At 32.7% G+C, this 26,363-nt stretch overlaps 1 protein-coding gene across 1 annotated transcript in view; it reads right to left on the bottom strand.

Moving 5' to 3' along the window:
* LOC134710624 (endoprotease aex-5-like) overlaps positions 1-26,071 on the bottom strand; it is a 70,352-nt gene extending 44,281 nt beyond the window's left edge. Inside the window, exons 1-2 of the mRNA XM_063571006.1 lie at positions 25,989-26,071; positions 146-296 (exon numbers count right to left, since the gene is read on the bottom strand). Coding sequence (XP_063427076.1) covers positions 146-296; positions 25,989-26,071 — 234 coding nt within the window. The remainder of the gene's footprint in view (positions 1-145; positions 297-25,988) is intronic.
* Positions 26,072-26,363: the final 292 nt, after the last annotated feature.

Here is a 26,363-nt window from a genome sequence, read left to right as displayed (position 1 = left end):
TATTTAATTAATTATTACTTCTGAATCATCTGGTCTAGGACAATCCCTTCTTCTATAATAACTTTTAAAAAAAAAACTAAAAAAACTATTAATTCATTTATTCATTGTTATTGTTGTTATTCGTCTAACAGCTAGTGTATTATACCTGATCAATATACTCAAATCCTGGATGTTCCTTATTGAACCATAGTTTTGGATCTTCTTCTCTTGATGTAGTGAATACGATCCTATCTGTAAATTCTCCATCTCTATAATCTAATCTTCTTAAACCGAACACCGAATGGAAGAAATATACACTAAGAAGCGAAATATATATTTTCATATTTTTTTTTTTAAATAGGGTAGTGTTTTAATAAAGCTCTATTTTTTCAGAATATATCACTATAGGAATACGGATTCAGCTACGTGTCACTTGAACCAAGTACTTGTTAATAACTTATTAAAAGCTTATATCTATATATCTCTATATATATATATATTATTGATACACTTCAGAGATTTTTTCAGTGTCATTGGCTAAGTAATTTTTTAAACATTTTTTAATAGCCATATACATGATAGATGTACATGATGTTTCCACGTTGAATTCAATCAACACATCATATTTAAAATAATTGATTTAATTTCGAACCGTAAAATAACAAAATTCCAAACTCGCAGAAATATTAAAAAAAATCATCAAATCCCAACAAAAAAAGCTCACACACATTAAACAAAAGGACAACAGCTGTAATATTCCTTACTTGATACAGGCATTTCCATACGTAGAAAATTGTCGATTTAACCTGGTTTTATAGATAGACCTGCGAGAGAACGTTCTGTGCTGGTGATTCGGTCCTGACGGGTGCTGGTGATCAGTGAAAAAATGTAAACAAAGACGAAAATGATGATTTTTGACGTTTTCACTCATAAAAAATGAAAGAAAACAGAGATTTTTCAATTTTGTTTTTTATGGGTTCATATGTAAACCATTAAAAAGTTGACCCTCTAAACTGTTTAAGTAAGCGTAACACAAAAATGCTCATTTTCAGAAAATCTCGAACTGAAAAAATAAAACAAAAATGCTCCGCTTTCTATATCGCAATCCACACGACAAAAACTATTTTGTGAAAAACATTGCAATTTATTAAAATTTAGCATTTTTGCAATTTATTCATGTCCTGATACTGTGCTGGTGGGTCCTGTCATTGTGCTGGTGGGTCCTGATACGGTGCTGGTGATTTTGGATAAGAAGTTGCCCATATTTGAAGCAAATGTTGCAAAATCAATAAAATTGGGCAGATAATGATTGTCAATAGGATCTATGCCTCCTATTTTAGCTCTTTAATATCCATTTGGCTGTTTAATATGTGTTTTCAAATGATTGTTACTTGTATTACATATTTACATAACAGGGCAACCTCTTTCGTCCAATATCAGATACCAATATATTCTATCTGAAATAAAAATAGTTTTATGAAGTATTAAATGCCCCTTACATTGATGATTTAACAATGATCAAAGCACATGCTGCATAGACATGTTTGTTAGCGCTCCGCATACCCCTCCGCACTTACTCAACCAACCGTCCCCATTTCCTCCTTCATTGTTACAGTGATGTAGCAACACAACAATTTATCACAAAAATAATAACACAAAGACACACATTATTGAACAAAAATAATAACACAAAGACACACATTATTGAACAAAAATAATAACACAAAGACACACATTATTGAACAAAAATAATAACACAAAGACACACATTATTGAGAAACAAATGCTCACAGGTACTGAAAGCTAGTTCAAAGCCGCATTTTCAACTAATAGATAAACCATGTTCTCATATGCAAAAATCCCAATCGTGTCGATTAAAAAAGTCTCAAAACTTAAGTTTACATTTTTATGTTTGATGAAGCAGAACTTTAAAAGTGTACAGTGAATCTTGTGCTCACAATAGTTATTGTCATAATTATGTTTAAATAAGACTTATAAAGGAATGCAGAAGGTACCAAGAAATATTTTACAGTTCAATTTAATGATCATGAATGGAAGGAAATGGTACGGAAGTTTACATAGGACAAAAAGAAATTGATAGTATTTTTGGCAAAAGACTTAAACGCTTCTTTGCATTATAAAGTAAAACTCTTTTTTAAAAGCATGCAAAAAATAACTTTGATTGACTTGCTTGCTATGTTTGCTCCAAGGATATTTTCAAACAATAGGTAGGCGGAGTTTCAATACATACTGGGATTTGATTGGACAAATACAAACTGACAGGAATTGAAGTTACTTTTTATTGTCCAAACAAATTCTAGTATAAAGTAAACATACTACAGTCGTTTACAACCATCCAAACAATCATAGCAAGCAATTTAATCAAGGTTTGCTTTGCATATATTTATAGAAGAGCTGTAAATTCTAAAAAATAAAATCTTGTTGTAGTAGATGGTTAGATCCTCAACAAAATATCAATAACTTTGTTGGAACGAATAAAGGCTTTAAATCAAATTTTCGTGGACTTTTTAGCTTCCATCCTGACGAGGCATGTTAGCTGTTCGTATGCTGTTGCACCTGACGCACTGAAACTTTCACACTTCCATCTTCTTTTCTGAAAATTCTTGACAGGATTGTTATTCTAGTAAAAGGTGTAACCAATGAATTGAACACAAGTTAAAAATGCCTTAATACTCTTTTATTCATTTTATGTGTCAATTTATTCGAAAAAAGTCGAAAAGAAGAGAGTTTTTTTAATATCATGGTTATCTGTCGATTTCTAGATATATGCTGAGCATTTATTTCAGATAACATGGACTCCTCACCCTGGTGACCCTGCTGCCTTCCATAACTTTATCCGTAAACATTTATTTTAAAATATACAGTCCGCCAAAAGTTAAGCACCACCGAAATATAACTGGCGATATTTTTTTTACTATTGCAAAAAATATAATATTGTTCGGTGTTATGAATTACATTTAAGATACACTAAGAAAATTCATTACGACCAAAAAGATTGAACTCCAATAAACCAGTCATGCAACCTTTTATCAAAGATCATCTGTGCGTTTACAAATACACTGTTTCTCCAGGTGGTCGTGTTAGTGTTCGTACATTGGGCGTCGACTTCATAGAGGCAACGAAAAGCAAGTCGTGGTGTATAGAGACATGTACCTTCAAGCAGGCACTCTACCGTCAGGTTTTAATTGGATAATGACCGTCTATGCTTGAACATAAGAAACTGACAAAACACTCATTGATCAGATGGGAATCAGTTTCCTTTACTGCCAGTAGACGCCATAATACGAATTTCGCAGGGGAAAAACGGCCTATAACCAAAAACAATGTTTACACAAGGACTGCATTCATTGCTGGTTGTGTTCCAGTACGCGTTTGATTTTCATACCGTTATAAGCTGGGTATGCATATTCTTCAGGGTAACATAAACGGACAGACATACAGAGATTTGGTGCCTTAACACATTGTAGTCCGTCATTTTAATAATCCCCCACTTGCGTCAACATTGTCAAGACCCTTGTACATGAATAACAACGCTATACCACACAGAGCAAAAATGTTAACCGAGTCCAAGGAGCAACTAGCCATTTACACTAATTTTTAGCCTTCCTTGACTCCTTACATAAACCCTATCGAACATGTCTGAGATGCCATTGTCGGAAATCTCAATCGCAGATATTCACCTTTACAAAAGTTTGTCGAATTTAAAAGTGGCATTTGTTGTTTAATGCAACAGATTTCCCCAATTAAAGTTTTGAAGGCTTTTACCGAGAAAGATACGTCGTGTTATGAAACTGTTCCGGAAATGAGGTTGTTACACATGCTATTGACTTAAATATTGACATTAAATTTCCCGAAAATACTATTATGTGTAATAAAAAATTATGATATTGGTTGAGTAATTGTTGTAAAAAAATAAAATCACAGTGAAGGGATTGCTTTGGTTATCTTGCTTGCTAATAACTAAAATAGACGGGATGAGTGTTTAAGTCTTTTTTTAGTAGCTGCGAGTGTTAGGGTGTACATTGGCAATATTCCAAACGAGCATGTTAAGTTAATTTATTGTTGTTTTTTTCAGTACCGTTGAATGTTTAGACTATAGGTTACCATTTTGCAAATAAACATGTTCAGTACATTAGTCTGGGTTTTTTTTCTTCAGAGGTTGCGAGTGTTCAGAGTGTAAGAAGGCAATATTTCAAATGACAGATTTAATTCTTTGTTCTTTTTACAGTAGCTACGATTGTTAGGAGTGTAGGACGACAATATTTCAACCAAGAAGGTTAAGTACTTTGGTTAATTTTCAGTAACTGCGAGTGTTTAGCGGGTAAGAAGGCAATATATCAAATGAGCAGGTTGAGTTATTTAATACATTAACAGTTGCTGTTAATTTAAGACGCAATATTTCAAATGAGCACGTAAGGTAATTTTGTCTATTTTCTTGTAACTGCAAGTTTTCAGAGTCTAGGATTGCAAGATTTTAGATAATAAAGTTAAGGACTTAATTTTTGTTTAAGTAGCAGTGAGCGCTAAGAGTGAAGAACGGCAAGACTTTGAAAATTAGCAGGTCAATAAAATTTTTGGAACTATCTTTATCAGGAACGTTCCATGGTGAATATAAGAAGATCAACCATTCATAAAGAAATAGTTGATTAAAGATTGAAGATGATCGTTTAAAATGTACTTTCAGAAATTTCATCTGCCGACTTGATTGCAGATAGTGAGAAGTCTCAAAGCAAAACATAAAAATGTACACGTGTTTTAAGCCATTGCATTGCTTTAAGTTCGGTAGAAATATATATACATACTCAACCTTTCATACTTTTTGGCCTACTGCGAGTTGATCAGTATTCACTGTTTAATACTTCTAAAGGATAATGGGGCGCTTTGAAAACCAAATAGTGCCGAATCGTTCGTTTCGTTTCGCTTTTAGTGCATTTCGTAGTTTCCAGGAACCCCTCTTTTCTGATCTGAGCGTCACTGATGAGTCTTATGTAGACGAAACGCGCGTCTGGCGTATAAAATTATAATCCTGGTACTTTTGATAACTATTTACACCACTGGGTCGATGCCACTGCTGGTGGACGTTTCGTCCCCGAGGGTATCACCAGCCCAGTAGTCAGCACTTCGGTGTTGACATGAATATCAATTATATGGTCATTTTTATAAATTTTCTGTTTACAAAACTTTGAATTATTCGAAAAACTAAGGATTTTCTTACCCCATGAGTAGATTACCTTAGCCGTATTTGGCACAACTTTTTGGAATTTTGGGTCCTCAATGCTCTTCAACTTTGTATTTGTTTGGCTTATTAACTATTTTGAGTGAGCGTCACTGATGAGTCTTATGTAGACGAAACGCGCGTCTGGCGTATACAATTATAATCCTGGTACTTTTGATAACTATATTCGCCTCTTTTCTTCTTTTGATATTTTAATCAACATTCAAAAATAAAACTTTGAAAAAGTGAAAAAATCAAAACAGCATGTTAAAGTTTATTACTATTCAATTTTGATCAAATATCTAAATAATCAAATGTAAAACCGTAATTTGGAATTTTGAAATTTTAACTATTTGGTGAAAATTTTAAAATTTCAAACAAAAAATTATAATTTTAAAATTGTAATACCTTTGAACTTAAAGATTTGATATCTTTTTTTAAATTTTGAGTTGATAAGTGTTACACGGACTTTTCATTTCACGTCACTTTATTAATTGAATGAATTGCACTTTTTGGGGATTCTTAGAAAAAAGGAAAAAATAAATGGCTTCGTTTTTTTTTTTTTTTTTGCTTTTTTTTGGAGGGAAAGGGTCGTTTGGAGGGAGCATATAGTGGGTGTTTGGCATTGTCAAAATTATAAATCGAATTAGAACACACAGTTTTGTCACATTAGTAGAATAATGGAATAGACATTCGACAGTCCACACCAACACTATACAAAAACAATGTTTATATTGGGCAACACGCAATTCTAAAAAACTGCGAATAAACCAGGTGTGTAAAAACGTTAAAAGTTCCGGCTAAAAAATTAAACTCATCTTTTTTATCAGGTTTTCAAATTGATCATAAATTTATAAAATAAGAACTTACTTGAAAAATAATGAAAGGCCTGGAATGGGGTAAATTTAAATCAATACTTTCGTCACATATTAGATATATATGAAGTTGAATTCTTTGAATTGTCGTTTTAACGTCATGCCAAATAGCAAATTGAAACTAATCATTCCATCATTTAAGAGTTATGAGGCAAATATATTAAGTTTGTTTATCTGCAGGAGACAACAGGGAACGATGTTTATAGATATGATCAGATATACTGTTGTAATAGCTGCAACAGCCATCTCCCTCGTGTCAAAAACATATGAATAAGTAAGTCATATATAAATAGAACCAAACATTTTTTGAAAATACAAAAACTTACAATTGTATATAGGAGTTACTTATTTTATCTAGGGTTGACGTCAGTGCGGGACGTAGCCGATGAATTCAGAATATTTATAATGTCAACATGAAACAATATGTTTGTGTTTCTGCTTTTTATATAATGATAGTTTATAGGCTCCACATTTATTTTCGGTCGTCTCTTTAGGTATATTAAAACACCTACCAATTGGTTTTCGTGGAATAGTAAGTTTTTTGTCCCCTCAGATACATATATTGCCATCGGATACGCATCAGGGCAAAAACTTACTACTAGTCATTTCTTTTTACCCAGTCAATAAGTATAAAATTTTCGGTGAACATCTCATTAGAGCTAATGTTTTAGTATGTTTGTCAATATGCCGAATCAAAATAAAGTTTTACCTACTTACTTTGCGGGAGATTAGACTTGCCACAAAACCAGGTTCAACATACCATGTTTTCTTAAGATGTCCTGTATCTAGTCAGGAAAATGTCTATTGTCATTGTATAGTTCGTTTGTGTGTGTGTTGCATTTTGGTTTCAGTTGTGTCGTTGTTCCCCTCTTATATCTAATGTGTTTTACTCAGTTTTATTTTGTAACCGCTTTTTTTTCCTCAATCGATTTATGAATTTCGAAAAGCGGTATATTGTAGTTGCCTTTATTAAGTTCGTCATTACATGTGTTAACGAGCATGCGTTTATTGTAATTTGTGAAAACATGAAAAGAAAAAAAAAATCACAAAAAAAGATCAGACATTTCTTTAACAACCCATTTTGATCCTTACAAAATAGACCTATTGCCAAAAGTATTCTCGTTTTGTTTGTATAGATTAGACCGTTGGTTTTCCCGTTTGAATGGTTTTACACTAGTAATTTTGGGGCCCTTTATAGCTTGTTGTTCGGTGTGAGCCAAGGCTCCGTGTTGAAGGCCGTACTTTAACCTATAATGGTTTAATTTTTAAATTGTTATTTGGATGGAGAGTTGTCTCATTGGCACTCACACCACATCTTCCTATATCTATATAAGTAAATGAAACAAATAGTAAGCTCCAAATTACAAAATTACTTTAAAAGCTTTATGAATTGCATGACAAATCTATAAACTTTTTTCATTATGCAGTCATTATTTCATTAGTCATTTTCAATTTTAAAGGTGTAAACTGATCATCAACGTATAAAGATATACATTTTAAATCAACATGGATGGCTGATTTAAATGCGTCCATTTACGAGAAGTTCATAATATAACCATAAAAAGTCTATTTACGAAAAATACTGTTATTTAATTTACCGTCAATACAAAACATAACATTAGAGTTTGAGCGTAGGTAGATTTGCATGTTAATCTATACAGATAAATATTTCTAGATACCCACGCGAAAGTAACAACCGAGTAAAAGAAAAGTAAATCATTTATCCATGTATCGGGATATTACTGTGCTATTACAAGTCTTCCGTTGATCTATTTGACCATACACTAGGGTTTTTTTAGTTTTTTTTTTTTATAGATTATCGTTGATCATTTAAACGAGATTGATTTTCGCGCTTGAACCAGTGTTATATGGCCATTCTTCCCATGCCAATTTTGAGAGTGAGAAAAGCAATTGAGTTGAGATGACCAGTGATAATTTATTGCTATTGTACTTATGAGGACGTTGTTACTTTCATTGATAATTGTTCATATCACTCGAATCCAATGAGTTAGAAAACTATCAGTCAGCAAGACCAAATGACTTTTTTTTTAAATAGTGATAATGTTCTTATTTAAGTTGTCAGTATCTAAATCGAGTTATCTTTATACACCCTATCTGGAAAAGAAGATACCTTTTCGAATATACGTGGTTGCAAAAGGGGCATACGTCACACAGGCTGTGCATTGACACGTTCCTTTTAGTGTACTTCGTACTATCTACATCTTGTTAAATGGAAACTGAACGATAAATGAGTCTGAAAACTATAACACACGCATAACAAACGCAAAATAATTGGAAATAACCGTATTGTAACATATTTGTAGAAAAAGTCTGAAATAAAGAAAAAAAGCAACATATATAACGGTTAAGGTCTGTATAAAGGAAGAAAATCAATTTGGTCATGTTGCATAATACGACAGATGTTTCTGGTTGAGCAGATATTGTTCCCCTTATCATAAAACCTCCTGATTGTCCATGTTTCAGGGGGTTGAGGAGTTCTTGTTAAATGTCTTGTTTTCTGTATAGTGTCTTGTGAACTTGTTTTCCTTTCACCCTTTTACGTGCAAGATATATGGCTCTCTCTTAACATGGATCAACCATTTATCGTCTCCATCCGACGGCTATTATCGTTTCTCAAGACCATACTCGAGGGAGAGCCGAAAATTCAGTCCCTGAAATTTACTCCCCGGAACGGGGATCGAAGCACGAACCTTTGTGTTAGTAGTCTAGTACAGCCCTTGGATGGTGTAAACTTCCCAAAACAACGTGTATGGTGTAATGGTGTATGGCATATGGTGCAATGGTGTAAGGTGTATGGTGCTATGGTGTATGGTGTAAGGGTAATGGTGTAATGGTGTATGAGGAATGGTGTGATTGTGTAACGTGCGATTGGGAATGGTGTGAATGATAATGTACGACCCTTCATTGGTTGCAAACGAAGTTTTTTTTATTTATTTTTTAGGATTGTTAGCATAAACATAATAAAAATCTTAATATTCAAAATTTAATTTCATTATGGGTAATTTCGGATCGTGTAGATAGAATGGGGAATGGTGTATGGTGTAAAGTGTAAGGTGTATGGTGCAAAGGTGTAACGTGTATGGTGTAATGGTACAAGGTGTATGGTGTAATGGGGTATGGTGTATGGTGTAATGGTGTATGGTGTTAGTGGGAAGTTTACACCATCCAAGGACTGTACTACACTACACCACAGCATCAATGTTATATTATGTCATTGACAACGAACAGGGAGATCTGATAGATCTGGCATCATTCTAGAACGTATTCTTAACCTTGAATGCGGTGTGACAGTTAAACATAAGAACGAACTATAAAACTCAGTCGAACATGCCTAACTTATCCGATGGATGCACCAGAGGGATACACCAGATGGTTACACTAAGAAAAACATTAGCAAATCTAACAAAAAACAGAAGTGGCCGGTTACTTATTGTTACAAAACCAAAACGACACTTATCTATAGATCTGACAGTGCTCATAGTTACAGTGAATTAAAGCCAATAACAACTTATAAACAAATCATTGATCTAGGAATAAAATATCAATCAGTTCACATTCAACATCCAATGAATTTAGTGTACATACGTCACTAAAAACACGACTTTTTGCAATTTCAAACTATTATAGGTATCGACAGTTTGTAGTACCGTGAAAGTATATATAACGGACTGCAACAAATTTTGACACTCTGCAATTTTCATTCTCAAAATGGGTTGTTTTGAATCATTGCCAAATGGCTAAAATTCTACGTTTTTTCGCTCAAACCTGTGTTTTAAATTAAATGTCTGATTACTTACATATATCCTTTTAAATAACCATTTCATAAAGAGAAACAATTTGCATCTATGTTGAAAAACCTTAATTTCTTTTGTGCCAGAAAAACTGCATTCAGCTTTTCTATCATTCAGCTGAATACAATTTATCTATTTAAGAAATAAGAAAAGAAAGTTCCCAACTGGTTTAGTATCATCCTGCAATAAAAAGAAAAGGAATAACATGTTTGCTATAACTTTAGCATTCTCTTTTTATATATAATACAAAATGAATTCATATACTAAAACTAATTTTTTAGCCTACCGAAAATCTTAATTCTTACGGCTAAAATTTTAGCTGCCAAAAAAAACCGATTAAATTTATGAAACTAAAATTTTAGCATTCTACGCAATTTGAACAAGTTCTTATTATATTAAAGTTACATGATATAAAATGCTAAAGTTTTAGTTTTTTTAAGAAAATGTATGATGATAAAGTTAATGTAAAATATTTCACATATGAGGTGTTATGTATATTATGTCTCTCGGGCGGATTAAGTGGGGTTGAAACTCCTGGAATATATTCTGTTGGTGACCTTCTGCTGTTGTTTTTTATTTGGTTGGGTTGTTGTCTCTTTGACACATTCCCCATTTCCATTCTCAATTTTATTGGACCACCCCCCTTTTTCTCCTTCTGAAAATGGCTGGATCTGCCCCTGTATCTTGATTTAAGAATACTAAGTAACACAGGTACTTGTTTACATGAAAGTTTCAAAGAAACACAATAGCTGCATTTGCATATTTATGACACGGTATTATCGCTAAATCTTTGTTATCATCCTCCTTTTGTATACTTCAAATTCATAGTGTATACCAGTACTGTTTATTTCATTTTGTGTCTACATATATGATACGTCGTTTGTTTTAATAACAATATATAAACCATTAAGATTAAGTCAAGACAAGACAAACTTAAAGAGGGGTCAGTTTGGCTTTGGACAGGCGAGTGAAGATGGCCAAAATATGAATAAAAACATACTTGAAAAAATGTATAACAAACAACAATTGACTGTGCTGTTTGAACACATATATATCAGCTATAGAACTTGTACATGACCATATGGGTTCAGTAGATTTTTTGTTTACATTTTATCATACATATAACAACTAGAAAAACAAGTCAAATATAAAGAAATACTCACGTAAAAGATTCCTGATGTTTCCTCCTGTTTTGGTATGATTCTTTCTCTAAATAAAACTCTTATTGCAATTTATAAAACAGAAAAAAATGATGTTTTTGCCATTTAACTATAAATAAAATATAAATTTGCGCCATTTTGAAGTCTTCAAAATTCTTTATCTTTCAATCGCTTTAGACAAAGGATAAATCAAGGACTTTTCAAACGTTCAGGTGATTTCAGCATTTAAAGCGCTTTTATGTTTTGACTTTTGTCTCCTAAATGCTTGAATAATTGTTTGACCTTTTATATTATTTGTTTTAAATGGTGTTTCAACAAAGGAAGCAATTATAATATATTTCTAATTTAATTTTAACTGCTCTGATGTTATTACCTGTCATCATAGACCAGTCCGTATATATACAGGTTTTTGAGATAAATTCATTAATTAGTGTTCAACTATTTGTCCCATACTAGTATCATACCGTCAGTTTTTTTATGTATCCGCGTGGTGACACTTATAAGTGATTAGAATCAATAATAGTTGTAACGACAGTTATCCCTATCACACACATACTCAAATAGACTGTCCATATGCAAATTAAAGCGTAAGATCATTTGAAATTACATTTGTTATAACAGATATTATTTCGATTTTTTTTTTAAGAAACCATGCCAGCAAAAAAAGAGATTTTATTCTGCAATTCCTTTTATTCCCTAGAATTGTTCAATAATAAATATTTAAATAAAAAAAAACCTAATATTTAAGTCCACCAAGTGCAGCTGACAGTCAACTTTGTTGTCTTATCTTTTTGTTCTTTTGGTCGAATAGCTCTTCAACTGTTTCTGTTGTTTTTCTTACATTCTCGTCTTTCAAATATCAGGCTCTAAGCGTAAATGATTAAGATCAACCCGGAAAAGCGCTTTGGACGCATGCAATATATATACCTTTTTTTCATTTTTTTTTTTACTATTGCAGAGAATTCTGTTGTCAATAGTTATCTTATTCTGACTTCAGTAACAAACTGTTTTCATAAGTGCTGTAATATGAAGTATATGACACAACGCAAGGAGGAGGATATAAGGTACACTTTGTTTGCAAAAGAGGGGCGAAAGATACCAGAGGGTCAGTCAAACTCATACATGTAGATCGAAAATAAACTGACAACGCCATGGCTAAAAAAGAAAAAAAGACAAACAGACAAATGATAGTACTCATGAAACAACATAAAAAACTAAAGACTAAGCAACACAACCCCACCAAAAACTGGAGGTGATCTCAGGTGCTCCGGGAGGGTAAGCAGATCCTGCTCCATATGTGGCACTCGTCGTGTTGTTTATGTTATTACACATCCGGTATATAGTCTACTTCGGTAGGTCATATTCATGCAAATGAAAGGGGATTAATGTTACCACTTAAGGAACATATACAATATCATCTGTGAAACTGTTATTCCATAACGGCCACCCGTCTCGTGATGGCGTCTGTTACATTAACGAGGGGTGATTTTAACTTCACCATTTGGAACTCTTGGTTTAATAACTTCCTTGTGAGCAGCAATCCTCTACCAAGAAAATCATGTATTGATATGAAATACAAGATCGGGAAAACCGTATCAATTTAGAGATATATACTCAGTATGCAGGCGCTGGCTGCTAGAATGTGCACTACTTAGACCCTCATTGTCAATGTTTAGATGTAAGTCAAGATAAAGGCCGACTTAACTGTATCTGTTTTATCCGTTATCTCATGCTCGATGGGATAGATGCGTTCAACATAGTCACAATAGCAATTGCGATAGTGGACAAAATGATACAGTAGTATTTGTTAACTCGTGCAAAGTTGCGATTTTTGGAAGGAAATACCTTTGCTTCCGAATGTATATATAATATGCATGATTATTTATTTGTAACTCCGATTCTTCCACTTAAGCATGTTAAGCTCACTTTCTCATTCATTGGTGTGGGAGGAATCAAACTTTAAAGATAAGTGCAAAAAAAAAGTAGTCGACATTTCAAAGTCTTTGCATAGACATTTGTTAATTCATTTAAGCTCTCCTGCTGAAGAAGCATTCATAAAAGTACTCCGAAGGCGCATTGTTTATGAAATGTAATGCGAGTTCTTTGTGCTATCAATGCTAAAAAAACTTCAATTTTCGGAGAAAGCATATAATTTTTGTTTAGGTCTGTTAAGTGAGCTGATGTTTCATACTAGAATCATAAAACAGTGTGGTCCTGGCCATTGATTGACGACCTAAACTATCCCATTGACTGGGACAGATTAGGTGAATGTTTGTCGGTAACAATCACTGCTCACTATGTACTTGTTAAAGACACTGAATCTGTGGGGTCACCAAAGGTTCTCAACACCTAAATAAAGCAATTCGAAAAACGAATCCGGATTAATACGATGTGTTGATTTATATCAATAATATAAATCAAAACATAAACTTAAGGTTATTCCTGAATAATTTTTTGAATTATTTAAGTATTAAAGGCGTTAAGAACCTTTGGTGACCCCAAAGTTTAAATTATGTAATAAGTAAGAAGTAAGCAATGGTCGTTACAGACAAACGTTCACCTAATCTGTCCCAGTCAATTGGATAATTTAGGTCGTCAATCAATGGCCAGGACCACACTGTTTTGAATATGATTCTAGTACCATATGGCTTATTTACTCGTTGAAATTTATCTTTTATCTGTAGATAACACTTGTATTGATGACAGAAAAAATAGGGTCCTGATATTTTATATGCTTTAATATGCTAGAAGCTCATTCAACATTTACCCTAAACTTGGTCTCTGCTTTTGAATAATCTCTTTGAACTGATTCTCTAAATGTTATTCCTGACAATACAGTTTCTATGTATGTTCAACTTGCCGTTTGTTTTCGTTGTAGTTCAGTGCTTTTGATGTTCTGTTTTCCTCTTATTAATTGATTGTTCGGTTTTGACTTGTAATTCGAATTTGTTTTATTGTTTGATTAGATTTAAATTTATGACTATTGAACAGCGGTATACTTCTGTTGCTTTAAATACAATCAAAGAGTTTTTTAATGATGAAGGCTATACTGTAATATTCATATCCTTGTGTCTTTGATTGGTGAGTAGACCATAAGCAATCATGAAACCTAATTACTTAACTATAAAAGTTATTCCAGGTATATATGCATGTAGGATTAATGACTTTGAAGGAGGAAAATAAGAAATAAAACTGTCACGTTGAGAAACTTTAAAATACCCAATCAAGAGAGTCTAAGTTCCCTGTACAACAGTAATTGAAAAAGAACATTATTTTGTCAAATGAGCTACACAAGTAACAAAGTAACAAAGCCAAAAAATCAACAAGCTGAATAATACACAATAATACATTAAAACAATAACAAACAATAAAAACACATCAACCTGGTTGAACTAAAACATTTTTCTATTTTTTTTTTAAATAATGGCCTGAACCAAGTGAATAATTTGACAGTTGTTTATTAGTTGGTCCGTATCTATAAGCTTTCGAGCGTTTCTTTTGGCCAGGCTATAAGGGATTGTTTTACATAGATATTTTGTTTGAAGTTTAGTATTTCGGTTGTTCCTTTATTTTCTTTTAGCGACTGATGCGTTTCCCTTAGTTTTTGTTTGCAGCCTTGATTTGTTTCCTTTTTATCGAATTATGAATATTGAACATTGGTTGCCTTTATTTGGAAATTTAATGAGAAATTGTTTCATTAATACATAAAAAAAAAACACATTTCCGTGAATCAATAGACCTTGAGACCTTTGAAAATGCTACAAAAAATGTGAATGTTCATTCAAAATATGGCCTTTTCAAATCTTTTTTTCTGTTTATTGTTTTTCAGTGTGTTATTTTTCTATCAATAAATCAATAACTACTAGTAACTTATATATGCTTAAGGTAAAGACAAATGGTAATCAATTGTGTACTAATTATGTATCATGACCTGTTGTAGTTCTACTAGTAAATCGGACAGACAGGACTATAATAAGAATATGGTAAGGTGTCGCATAAGTAAATTCTGAACGCTAATTTAGTCCTTCATGCCTATATCCAGTGCATCTCAAACAAACTGGTAAAATGTGCACTAAATGATGAGCATGATAGGTTTTAAGTTCCTGCAATAACCTCATAAAATCTTCTGCACCTATATGTCTCTGTGAATTAAGTCCATTTGAATTAAGTAAATAAAACTCATTAATGACAGAACGATACATTGGTTTGATATAAAGTGGATGAATTGCAGCATCAGTTTTTGCACTGAATTTTAGTGGCAGAAGCAGTTTAAAAAAGTCGGTTAGAACTTTTCAATCAGTGGAATGAGAAGAGCTGTTCTGCTCTCTCTGCATCTTTTTACTTCCTTATTTTAATTTACTAAGTGTTTTAGTAAAACGTCTAATGTAAAATTGCGATTATATTATCTATTTAAGATACTATCGAAGTCATTTAAGAATAAGCTACTAAACCAGATACCGCCATGTGCTTCAAGAAAAAGGCTTAAAGTGACATGATGCACAGCGATTCTGTTTACTTGAAGTATTCAAAAGCTAATCAACAGAGCAACAAAAAGTATAAATTCAATATGTTCCGCAACGGCTATTAGAGGAGAAATGAAGAACCTAAATGTCGAAATACGCATGAACATTAAGAAATAATTTATTTTAAATAATGAAATGGCCTGCTGGGACCCGCAAACCCTTTCTACAGAAAGTTTATTCACCCTTTTCAGATTGTTGAAAGAGGAATTAACAAAACAGATTTGAAGCTATATGTTCAAATCCGCATGAGCATGCCCCTAGATACTCTATTGGTAAGCTTTGAAATGAGGCATATAATATTTTAGTAATTAGGGGCAGCAGTCCATTGGATTATTCAAAAAAAACTATTTCTTAATGCTCACGCGTATTTCGACATTTAGGTTCTCCGTGACTCTCCTTATAGGCGTTGCGGAGCATATTAATTTTATGCCTTTGGTTCCTCTTTTGATTGGCTTTCGAATGAGGTCTAAGACATATAAGTAATAAGGGGCTGAAGAGTCGCAGCAGTCCATTCCATTAATCAAAAATGGCTCTTTCTTATTTTTATTTTGGCATTCATGCTCTCCATAACCCCTAATATTGTTATTAAGTCACTTACTGTGTATACCAATTTTGTTCCATTATCAACAATATTTTCAAAAGTTTATTTACTGTTCTGTATATAGGCGCTAGAGGCTCGCACCAGTCAATGCCATTACTCAAAATAAGCAATTTCCTAATGTTTAGGCGTATTTCGACATTTAGGTTCTCCGTTACTCCTCTAATATGCGTTGCGGAACATATTTACTATATACCTTTACACCTTGTGTACCTCTATTGGTAAGCTTTCGAATGAGGTATGAAATACATCTGTAATTATGGCCCGAAGTGCCGCAGCAGTCCTTTTTGTTATTCAAAGTTGGCTAATTCTAAATTTTCATGTGTATTTTGGTATTCATGACATCTGTAACCTCTCTAATAGTCATTGCGGCACATATTTATCATATCCATGCATGTTGTTCTTCTATCAACACGCTTTCTAAGGGTGTATAAACTTTTCTAACAAAGGGACTAGTGGGTTGCATCAGTTCATTTCATTATTTAAAAGAAGTTAATTCTGTTAATGTTCACGCGTATTTCGACATTTAGGTCTTCCGTGACTCCTCTAATTATGGAACATATTTACTTTACACCTAAATGTATATATATTTTGCTCCTCTATTATTTAGCTTTCGAATGAGGTGTAAACACTATTTTTTTAATTATGGGATGAAGAGTCGCAGCAGTCCATGCATTCTTTTATTTAAAATATCCATTCCATCATCCAAAATTGGATATTTTTGAATTTTCATGCGTAATTTTTGGCATATAGGTCCTCCGTAACCCCTTATTGTCGTTGCGTCACATATTGTGTATACCCATTTTGTTCCTCTATCAACAACCTTTCAAAAGGTGTACGACATTTTCTGTATCTAGGGGCTGATGGGTCTATTATGTTATTAGAATAAGTTATTTCTTAATGTTCACGCGTATTTCGACATTTAGGTTCTCCGTTACTCCTCTAATAGGCGTTGCAGAACATATTTACAATTTACCTATTGTATCTCTATTGATGAGTTATCGAAGTGGGTATAATGTTTTTCTCTGTTTGTTTGTGACGTCTTTCCACTAAATCTATTGTATGTTGGATGTGTACGGATTGATTGTTTAGTCTTAGAGGCATGATTTTTTTATTAGTTGTAAGTGGCTTTGAACTAGCTGTCAGAAAACTGCGAGTGCTCTCAGATCTGTTCATTGTGTCTTTTTGTGTCGGGATGTATAAGTACCCGGCCACGTCCACTTGTATGTTTTGTCTATCTGATGAGTTAATCCTTTTTCAACTGATTTTTAATAGTTCGTTCTTATGTTGTACTGTTATACCACTGTCCCAGGTCAGAGGGAGGGTTGGGATCCCGCTAACATGTTTTACCCCGCCACATTATTTAAGTCTGTGCCTGTCCCAAGTCTGGAGCCTGTAATTCGATGGTTTTCGTTTGTTTATGTGTTACATATTTGTTTTCCGTTCATATTTTTACATAAATAAGGCCGTTAGTTTCCTCGTTTGAATTGTTTTACATTGTCTTATCGGGCCCTTTATAGCTGACTATGCGGTATGGGCTTTGCTCATTGTTGAAGGCCGTACGGTGACCTATAGTTGTTAATGTTTGTTTCATTTTGGTCTTTTTGCGGGTAGTTGTCTCATTGGCAGTCATAGAACATCTTCTTTTTTATATAATATATGTATGAAAATACAGGCTAACTGGTCGCAGCAATCCATTCCATTCTTTAAAATAGGTTATTTTTTAAAAATGCACGCGTGTTTTGACATTTATATTCTCCGTGACTCCTCTAATATGCGTTGCGGAACACATTTACTATGTACCTTATGTTCCCTTATTGATAAGCTTGCGAATAAGGTATAAAACATATATGTAATTTCAAAGCGTCACAGCAATCCGTTCCTTTATTTAAAATGTCCATTCCATTATTCACAATTGGCTATTTCTGAATTTTCAATCGAATTTTAGTATTTATGTTCTCCATAACCTATCTTACATCATTGTGGCACATACTGTTTTAAATCTATTTTGTTTTTCTATCAACAAGCTTTCAGAAGGTGTATAAAGTGTTCTGTCCGTAAGGAATGGCGGGTCGCAGCAGTCCATTATTCAAAATAAGCTATTTTTTAATGTTCACGCGTATTTCGACATTTAGGTTTTCCGTAACTCCTCTAATAGGCGTCGTGGAACATATTTACTATATACCTTTTATTACTCTTTTGGTGAGCTTTCGAATGTGATATAAGATATATCTGTAAACTAAAAAAAAGACAATGTATGATATTTTTTTATAAATGTTTTGGTATATATGTAGGTCGTTTATATCGTTTATTATCATTTACAAAGAACATTCTGTTAAAATAGATAGGGAAATCATCTCGTTTAAGCTCCGAAACTAAAAAAACAAATAGATAAAGAGGAAAATTTCAAAGAGTGACTTTTTTCTTATTATATTAGCTTGAATATTTGTTGGATAGCACCAAATCGACGAGTTCCAAAATACGGGATAAAGACTAAGTACTAGTGTTACAGTCATTTTTTTTTTATTTCATTAGGAATTTTTCAATTTGAATAATTAAATATAAGCTATATCATTATTCATTATTCATGATTTAACATAGAATAGTGAATAATGAACTATTTCATTATTCATTATTGAATTTTGAATAATGAAAAATGAATAATGAACATACTTCAGCGCGGTAAATATTGCACCTGCATTCTATGAATGTTCTCTCATTAACTTTGTTATAGTTTATCAATCATTAAAAATAAACCTTGAAAAAAATCTCAAAAACCGTGGTCAATAAAAGTCGTCATATCAACTTAAGGTTTTTGTTCTTTATGAAATGGAATATCGCTCCTTTAGATGTAACGACTCCCTTTTTACACCCTAATCGATTTAGAGCTGAACTATATTGATTCCAACATAGAAAATCAGAAGATGGGTACCGAACGCATGTGTTTTGTTTTTATTTTGTCTGTTAGTTTGCTGTCTCAGTGATAAATATTTTACATCTTTATTCAATACTTACATAATTTTGGCATGCATATCAAGCGGCGTGCACAATAAGCTTCTTTTTCATAGAAAAGGCAATCGTATAGGTTTAAGAAAGTTCACCAAATTATGAAGAAAGATTTTGATACTTTCTAAATAACTATTGCCAGAACGGCTTTGGGTGGGATTCCGTCTTTGGGGACGATCCACAATGCGGGGTACTAGCTCTTTATTCACACACAAGTCGGCAGCTCAATACAGTAAACATAAACAAATTGGTAAAGTCCAAATTCATTTAATTAAGTCCAAATATAAATTAAGTATCAGTTTTACAACTTAGTCATTTTAAATCAAAAACAATGTATATGAATGCGATGAAATCCGAACGCAGTTCATGTGCTCTTGTTGGCATATCCAAACGGAGTCCCTGAATATAAATTTATCTTTCTTTAAATACCAAATAGCGTTGCTTCCAACAAAGTTTGTAATGTTCATTTCGTCAACAGAAATTAGATAACAAATTGAATACGTTTATCAAAGAAAATTACGATAGGTGATCAATTTCAATCTATCGGTGAATTAAATTATGTGTATACATGTATTTGATATGACCGTATAAACGTTGCATATCGAACTTGCAACATGTTTGCATTAGCTTAAAGTTTAAAAGGTTATTGACAAACAGAAATTTATAATCTTACATGTTTCATATGTAAACAAATATTTCGGACATGTAAATTCATAGCGACTTTCGAGATCATTCTTAGTATTGAATAAATTAAATAAATGTACGCATGCTGTATACGAAATGTACATAATAGAAATCAATATAATTAGACAGTTTGAAATATAAAATTTAGTACCAAAATAATGTGTGACAACTATACGTTTTATTTAGAAAAAATAGTGTGTAACAAATTTAAAAGGCAATTTCACTTTGCTGAATAAGCATTTAACATTTGCACACATCAACAAGGGATATGCACCTATTTTCAGTTTATTTTAAATTTGTGTTCACCTAATATTTGTTATGATAATACAATGTGTCATTTTCAATGAAGAAACGGCCGTTTGTTACGATAATTTCAAAATGATGTAATTAAAATGCCTACATTGCATATCAATACACTAATCAGTTTAGACAGGCAAGTGCACGGCTTGTAGAATATGGAAAATGTTTATTAGGTCGATGTTATTTGAATGTTACAAAATGACTATGTTATACATTTGTACTATCAATACGCTTTATAATTTCGAAGAGCTCATCATAGTTTCTCTAATAATCCGCAGTGACTCTGTCTTTTCATAAGATTGACTGTAATTGCTATTTAAATCGGTTTAACTATATTAACCTTGAAACAACATCTTGTGTCCTAGCTTGTGTCCTAGCTAGCTATATACATGTAGCCCAAAAGGCTTCGACTTTTACGTCTAGTCTAACATCCTGCAAACTGCCGTAAAATAAGTTTCATCATTAAGATTCTTGAACAGTCTATAAATACACATGGAAAAAGGTATTTTGAAATTGAAAATAAAAAACGCTCTATATTGTTTTGTGATATAAGTTATTGAAATAGGACTATTTAAACATTATTTAATTATCGCTTGAGTTTAATCGAAATAAATGTCGACTCGATAAGTTCTATTTACTGTTCCCGTAAACAGCATAACAACTGCGTTTATCCTCATTGTTTTCAACACATAACCTGGGTAAAGTCTCTTTTTTAATATGGATAATGCACAATAAAAGTGTGCATAAACTACATCAGATATTTTGCACAGTTCAAAATACTCTGACCTGTAGCTGTAGGAGCAGACCCTGGATTTTGAAAGGTGTGTAATTCCATTTGATTTAAAAAAAAAAAAAAAAAAAAAAAAAAAAAAAAAAAAAAAAACATCATCGTGTGTAGCGAGACTAGCAAAATTTTTGACAATTTTACGATTAAACATTGTATTTGTTTTCCATTCAATAGGTGGGAACTTAATGTATGATTTATTTTTGTATTCAATGTAAATCCAAATCGGTGTTTCAAAGTCCAACCGATAAAAACACATTTTTTTGGTAATTTCTGGCAAAATTGTGATGTATATCTATCTATCTGTATTCTAATTTAGCTTATATACTTTTTTTTGCTTAGGGGCAAGCTGAAGCACGATTCCGGGTGCGGGAGTTTCTCGCTGCATTTAACACCTTCCTTCCACATTGGTGACCTTCCTGCCGTTCTTTGCTCTTTGGTCGGGTTTTCCATACTCAATTATTTTATTTTTTTATTTTATGCTCGAATTTAAGGAGGATCATACTTAAGGGTATTAAGCTGCAGATCAACCAGACTTAAAGATACGACATGTCTTCAATAATTAATACAGTAGAAACAAATTTAAAGATTGAAACAAGATTTTTTTCATTCGGTTTACTTTATCTGTATAAATTTATGTAGATCTATCCTTGGTTCATCTTCCTCTTCCTCTAATCATATTATTTAGCGAATAAAATGCAACTTATCTTAACTCAATAACCCTGTCAATTTTGATTCAAAAATTACACCAAACCGAACTAAAACTGTAGGTCTGGAGATGTAGATTATACGTTAATAGGACAGCAATCGGACAACAAACACAAGTTAAGGACATATATAGGGGGCAACATATAGTAGTATTCAACAATAGAGGTCTCTACACAATTTCGTCACTTTTTTATATAAAGATTGAGTATAAATTTAACAGAAACGATAAAAAAAAATCTACCATTAAATCGAATCCTGTTATCTTAAAACAATGTTTATTTATTATTATACAAATAATTTATCATATCTTATCCAAAAAAAAGAGGCTAGTATCTAAGGTTAAAAAGAAAATACGGCGTTGCATTACTTTTTCCATGTGTATATATTCATTGATTTTGAAATACAAAACACATAAAAAAAAATCATGATTTAGAAAGTTCCACCATCATTATATATATATATATATATATATATATATTAGACGGCATGCAAAAACGTGAAAAAGACACCACAGTACTGACAGTGACAAATGGGCGTCTAACGTTCAGTGTCAAATATTGTGTACAAAAATGGACGAAATCTGATAGACAGATATAGGAAATGTGATATGATTGTCAAATTGACAACTCACAGGACTCTCATGAGTAGTCAATGTTGTTAAACACACCCGTAGAAGCAATGGGCTGTCACTATTTGACCTTTAACCAAGAACAAACCACAAACAATAAAGATTGCATGCTATTAAAATCCAAACATGAACAAATGCTAGTACCATGACTATGGATACAAATTTATTGCACCAGATGCAATTTTCGTCAAGATATGTCTATTGCAGTGTTGCTGATCTATACAATGTACTATGTATATGCATTCAGTTATCGCATCTCAAATTTATTCGTTCATAGTGTGTTAACTTACGTATTTTGATTGAGTCAAGCTTTCCAATTGATATTTTGTCGCGTGTTTTTCTATGTTGTGACTATTGTCTCAGTAATAAGGAGAAGGTTTTGTACGTTTAATCCCGCTGCAAATGTTTGCACCTGTCCTCAGTCATGAATCTGATGTACAGTAGTTGTCGTTTGTTGATGTAATTATACGTGTTTTTCGTTTCTCGTTCTTGTTATATAGATTAGACCGTTGGTTTTCTGGTTTGAATGGTTTAACACTTGTAACTGTGGGGCCCTTTATAGCTTGTTGTTAGACAAGAGCCAATGCTCCGTGTTGAAGGCCGTACATTAACCTATAATGGTTTACTTTTATAAATTATTATTTGGATGGAGTGTTGTCTTATTGGCACTCATACCACATCTTCCTATACCTAAATACCGGCTGGTTTTGATAAGTCATTAGATGTGCGATATATGTTTTTTGACATTCTTTACTTCAAGTATAATATCTTGTACTCTTTTAGATTATTATTTCGCAATGGAAATGTAAGACTATATATACTTGCAAGTGCAAAAAGTCCATAATCAATAATATATTTATTATGTTTTTTAGTACTCGCTTTTATGATAATCAGGTCTTTTAATATTTTTATTGACAAGGGGCTTGGTTTTCAAAAATATCTTTTGACTGAGCCATGTCTTATGATAGTTGTAGGACAGGCCATAGTCGTAAGATTTGTTTTCAAAACTGTCCAAATTTACGATATGTCATAACATTTTTCGTAAATCTTAAATTGAGAATTGAAGAATTGAAGTTTTCGCGATATGACTGACCCGTCTGGTGATGGCCTTATGGTTATCAACTAAAATGTAAGTTACTTTCGGTGATTATTTTCATGTTAATTATAATAGAAATAATAGTTGTGTTGCTCAGTCGGCTAAATAGTAAAGATTTGTTTTTCTCCACATCGTCAATTAAAATTTGAATTTCCTGCTACGTAAATCTTAGAGTATTTTTCTTACCCATGATTTTGTATATAATAACTATACATATTATATCTTTCCTTATTTAGTACTTTATAAACGTTTTTTGCACGGCATTTCGTTAAGTACAAATGTAGGTACTCGATGTACGAGTCGTTATATATTCACGATCAGATAACCATTCCGGTTCGAAAAAACATGAACGCAGAGTCGTAAATAATGAGAATGGTCATTTTTTTATTTGTTTTTGTCTATTTTAACCAAATTAAATGTGTCCCTAAGTCATGACAGCCATACGAGCATCATGCACAGGTATGACTACGTATCTTATGACAGCTTTGATATACATTCTATGACATATCATATTTTCTCGGATACAAGAAATGGTATAATCAGGACTTTGGAAAGGAGACGGAGAATAGAATCTTTCGGCGAGCGGAGCAAAGCAAAAACATTACTAACCCTTTATTGGCCGAAACATAAATTAGCACATATTTGACGGTTTGTTACGTGAACATATAGTGAAAAAGAGAAGTTAAATAGACAATAAATATAATATAAGTGTCTTTAAATATTAGCTGTATTTGTACGAGGCTAAGAAACAGGTGTAATGCGAGCATAAGCTGGCTATTACTTCTGTTTCGAGCCGAGTACAAGTACCGCTGATATTTTAAGACACTAAGCTGTTATTGGCTTTATCCTGAAATTAATTCTGTTATTGTTTGTTTTTTGAATGACACAAACAATCACTTTTTTTTGCATTTATTTTCGATTTGAAAACCCCTGAGGGAAGCGTAGTAAAATTAAATCACATATTCAGCTGGAGATTGGTTCGCAAAAAAAGAATCTGGAATGGTCAACAATAATACATCGCTCAAGGTGAATAATTATCTCTTTTACTTTGATTTTTTTTCGAAAAACTAAGGATTTTCCTATCCCAGACATAGATTACTTTAGCCGTATTTGGCACGATTTTTTTGGAATTTTAAATCCTCAATGCTCTTCAACTTTGTACATTTTTGTACTTGTTTGGCTTTTTAAATATTTGTATCTGTGCGTCACTGATGAGTCTTAAATAGACGAAACGTTCGTCTGGGTACTAAGTTATAATCCTGGTACTTTTGATAACTATTAACATACCAACTTATTTTAACAGTAGAAACAATTAACAAAACATTGTCCAATTTGAAACAGAAGTGTATGAGTTGTCCTACGCTTCAGACTTGACATTCACTAAACATGCATGCTAAAATTTACATGGTTGATTTTGTTACACATTCAAGTTTTGAAATCGACAATTGTCATCTGCTGTTCGTGTGTGTATGTTATCACAAAATTGGGGTAATTCTTATTGCTCTTATGCAATGTTTGAAAACAAACACAACGTATAAAAGTAATCGTTAATTCGCATAAGGTCAAACAATACGTCATTGGAATGCGACTGCAATACACATTCTGACTTAAATCTAAACATGTTTAGATGCTAAACGCGTTTCAAAACGTACACAGAAAAAGTGTTTAGATAAGTGTTTAGGATATAAATACTGTTTTTACAGTGAAGGACACCATATTGCAGTATAAAACCGGATCACTATCCTAGTCAAGTCGAAGGAGAGATGAATAATTGCAACGGTGACTGACGTTTGTTGTAAAATTAATTAGCATAACCTCACAGGTTTCTTGTTGTAAACAAGATTTACGGTCATTTAATGAAATGTAAGATACGACCGCGACTTAAATAAAGAAAGACAAACAAGCATTTTTTATTCAAATGTACGGTTGAAATGTTTCACCCAACAAGGGAAATGAGTGGTTCAATATCAATCAAAGGCTTTATACGAATTAGTCTTAAATGACAATAAAGTTGTGAATGACGGTTGAGAAAGGGGGATTCCCAGTAGGCAAGTTGCAGTTGGTCCTTGAAAAAAGGACTCAGTATAACATTTCGGCGAAACAGATTTTCCGGTTACAGTCATATCCTGTTAAAAACATTAAGGAAAAGAAGAAAAGTAATTAAAAAACCAACAAAAGTTAAGGCACGTACCATTTGATTTTTAGGGGGATTGCCTGGGATTTACATGCGAAAAAAAAATACGTTGGTCTTCTTTTATAAAAATAGTAAAAATAAAAATTCAAATAATGAATTTGTTTGAAATCAATTTTGTCTTATAGAAACACAAGTGGACTAGATTACTGTTTTCAACCAAGGTACAATCATAGTTGTTTCAGAAACAAACAAGTTCAAAATTACCCCTACCCTTTCCTCTCCTTCCCCCCTGAGAAAAACAAATGGTCCGTACTATTGACTTTTACTTTAAATAGGAATTACTGACTGGGGATTATTATCAATCAGGCACAAATGGACTGGGGCGTGTGGGGTTAAACATGTTTTGCATGTAAATACTAAATCTGTGGAACATTTTGTTATCATGTGACTGTAATAGAGTATTACCTTCTGTTTGGTGGAATTGTGAAATAGGGGTCAATACGTCCTTGTTCCATCCTTTGTCGCTTTGAAGGCATCATGCCTGTCATTTTTAACCTAAGCAATCCTGGGTATTCGAGCGTCACTTGTGAGTCTTTTGTAGACGAAACACGCGTCTGGCGTATATACAAAATTTAGTCCTGGTATCTATGATGAGTTTATTAACTTTAGTAATGACCGAGGGACGTTGGTCAACTCCACGGTGGCAATTTGCCAAATCATGTTACGTTGAAATATTAATCAATAATTTATTACACGTAAATAGAAACAAACAAATTATTTATATATAACGAATTGTCCCATAAAAAATAGATATACGTGAAATGACAAGGTTAACAACGA

The sequence above is a fragment of the Mytilus trossulus genome, chromosome 3 (assembly GCF_036588685.1).
Source record: "Mytilus trossulus isolate FHL-02 chromosome 3, PNRI_Mtr1.1.1.hap1, whole genome shotgun sequence".
NCBI classification, from domain to species: domain Eukaryota; kingdom Metazoa; phylum Mollusca; class Bivalvia; order Mytilida; family Mytilidae; genus Mytilus; species Mytilus trossulus.
Note: the sequence above shows the minus strand (reverse complement) of the source record. Positions and strands in the feature narration are given on the sequence as shown.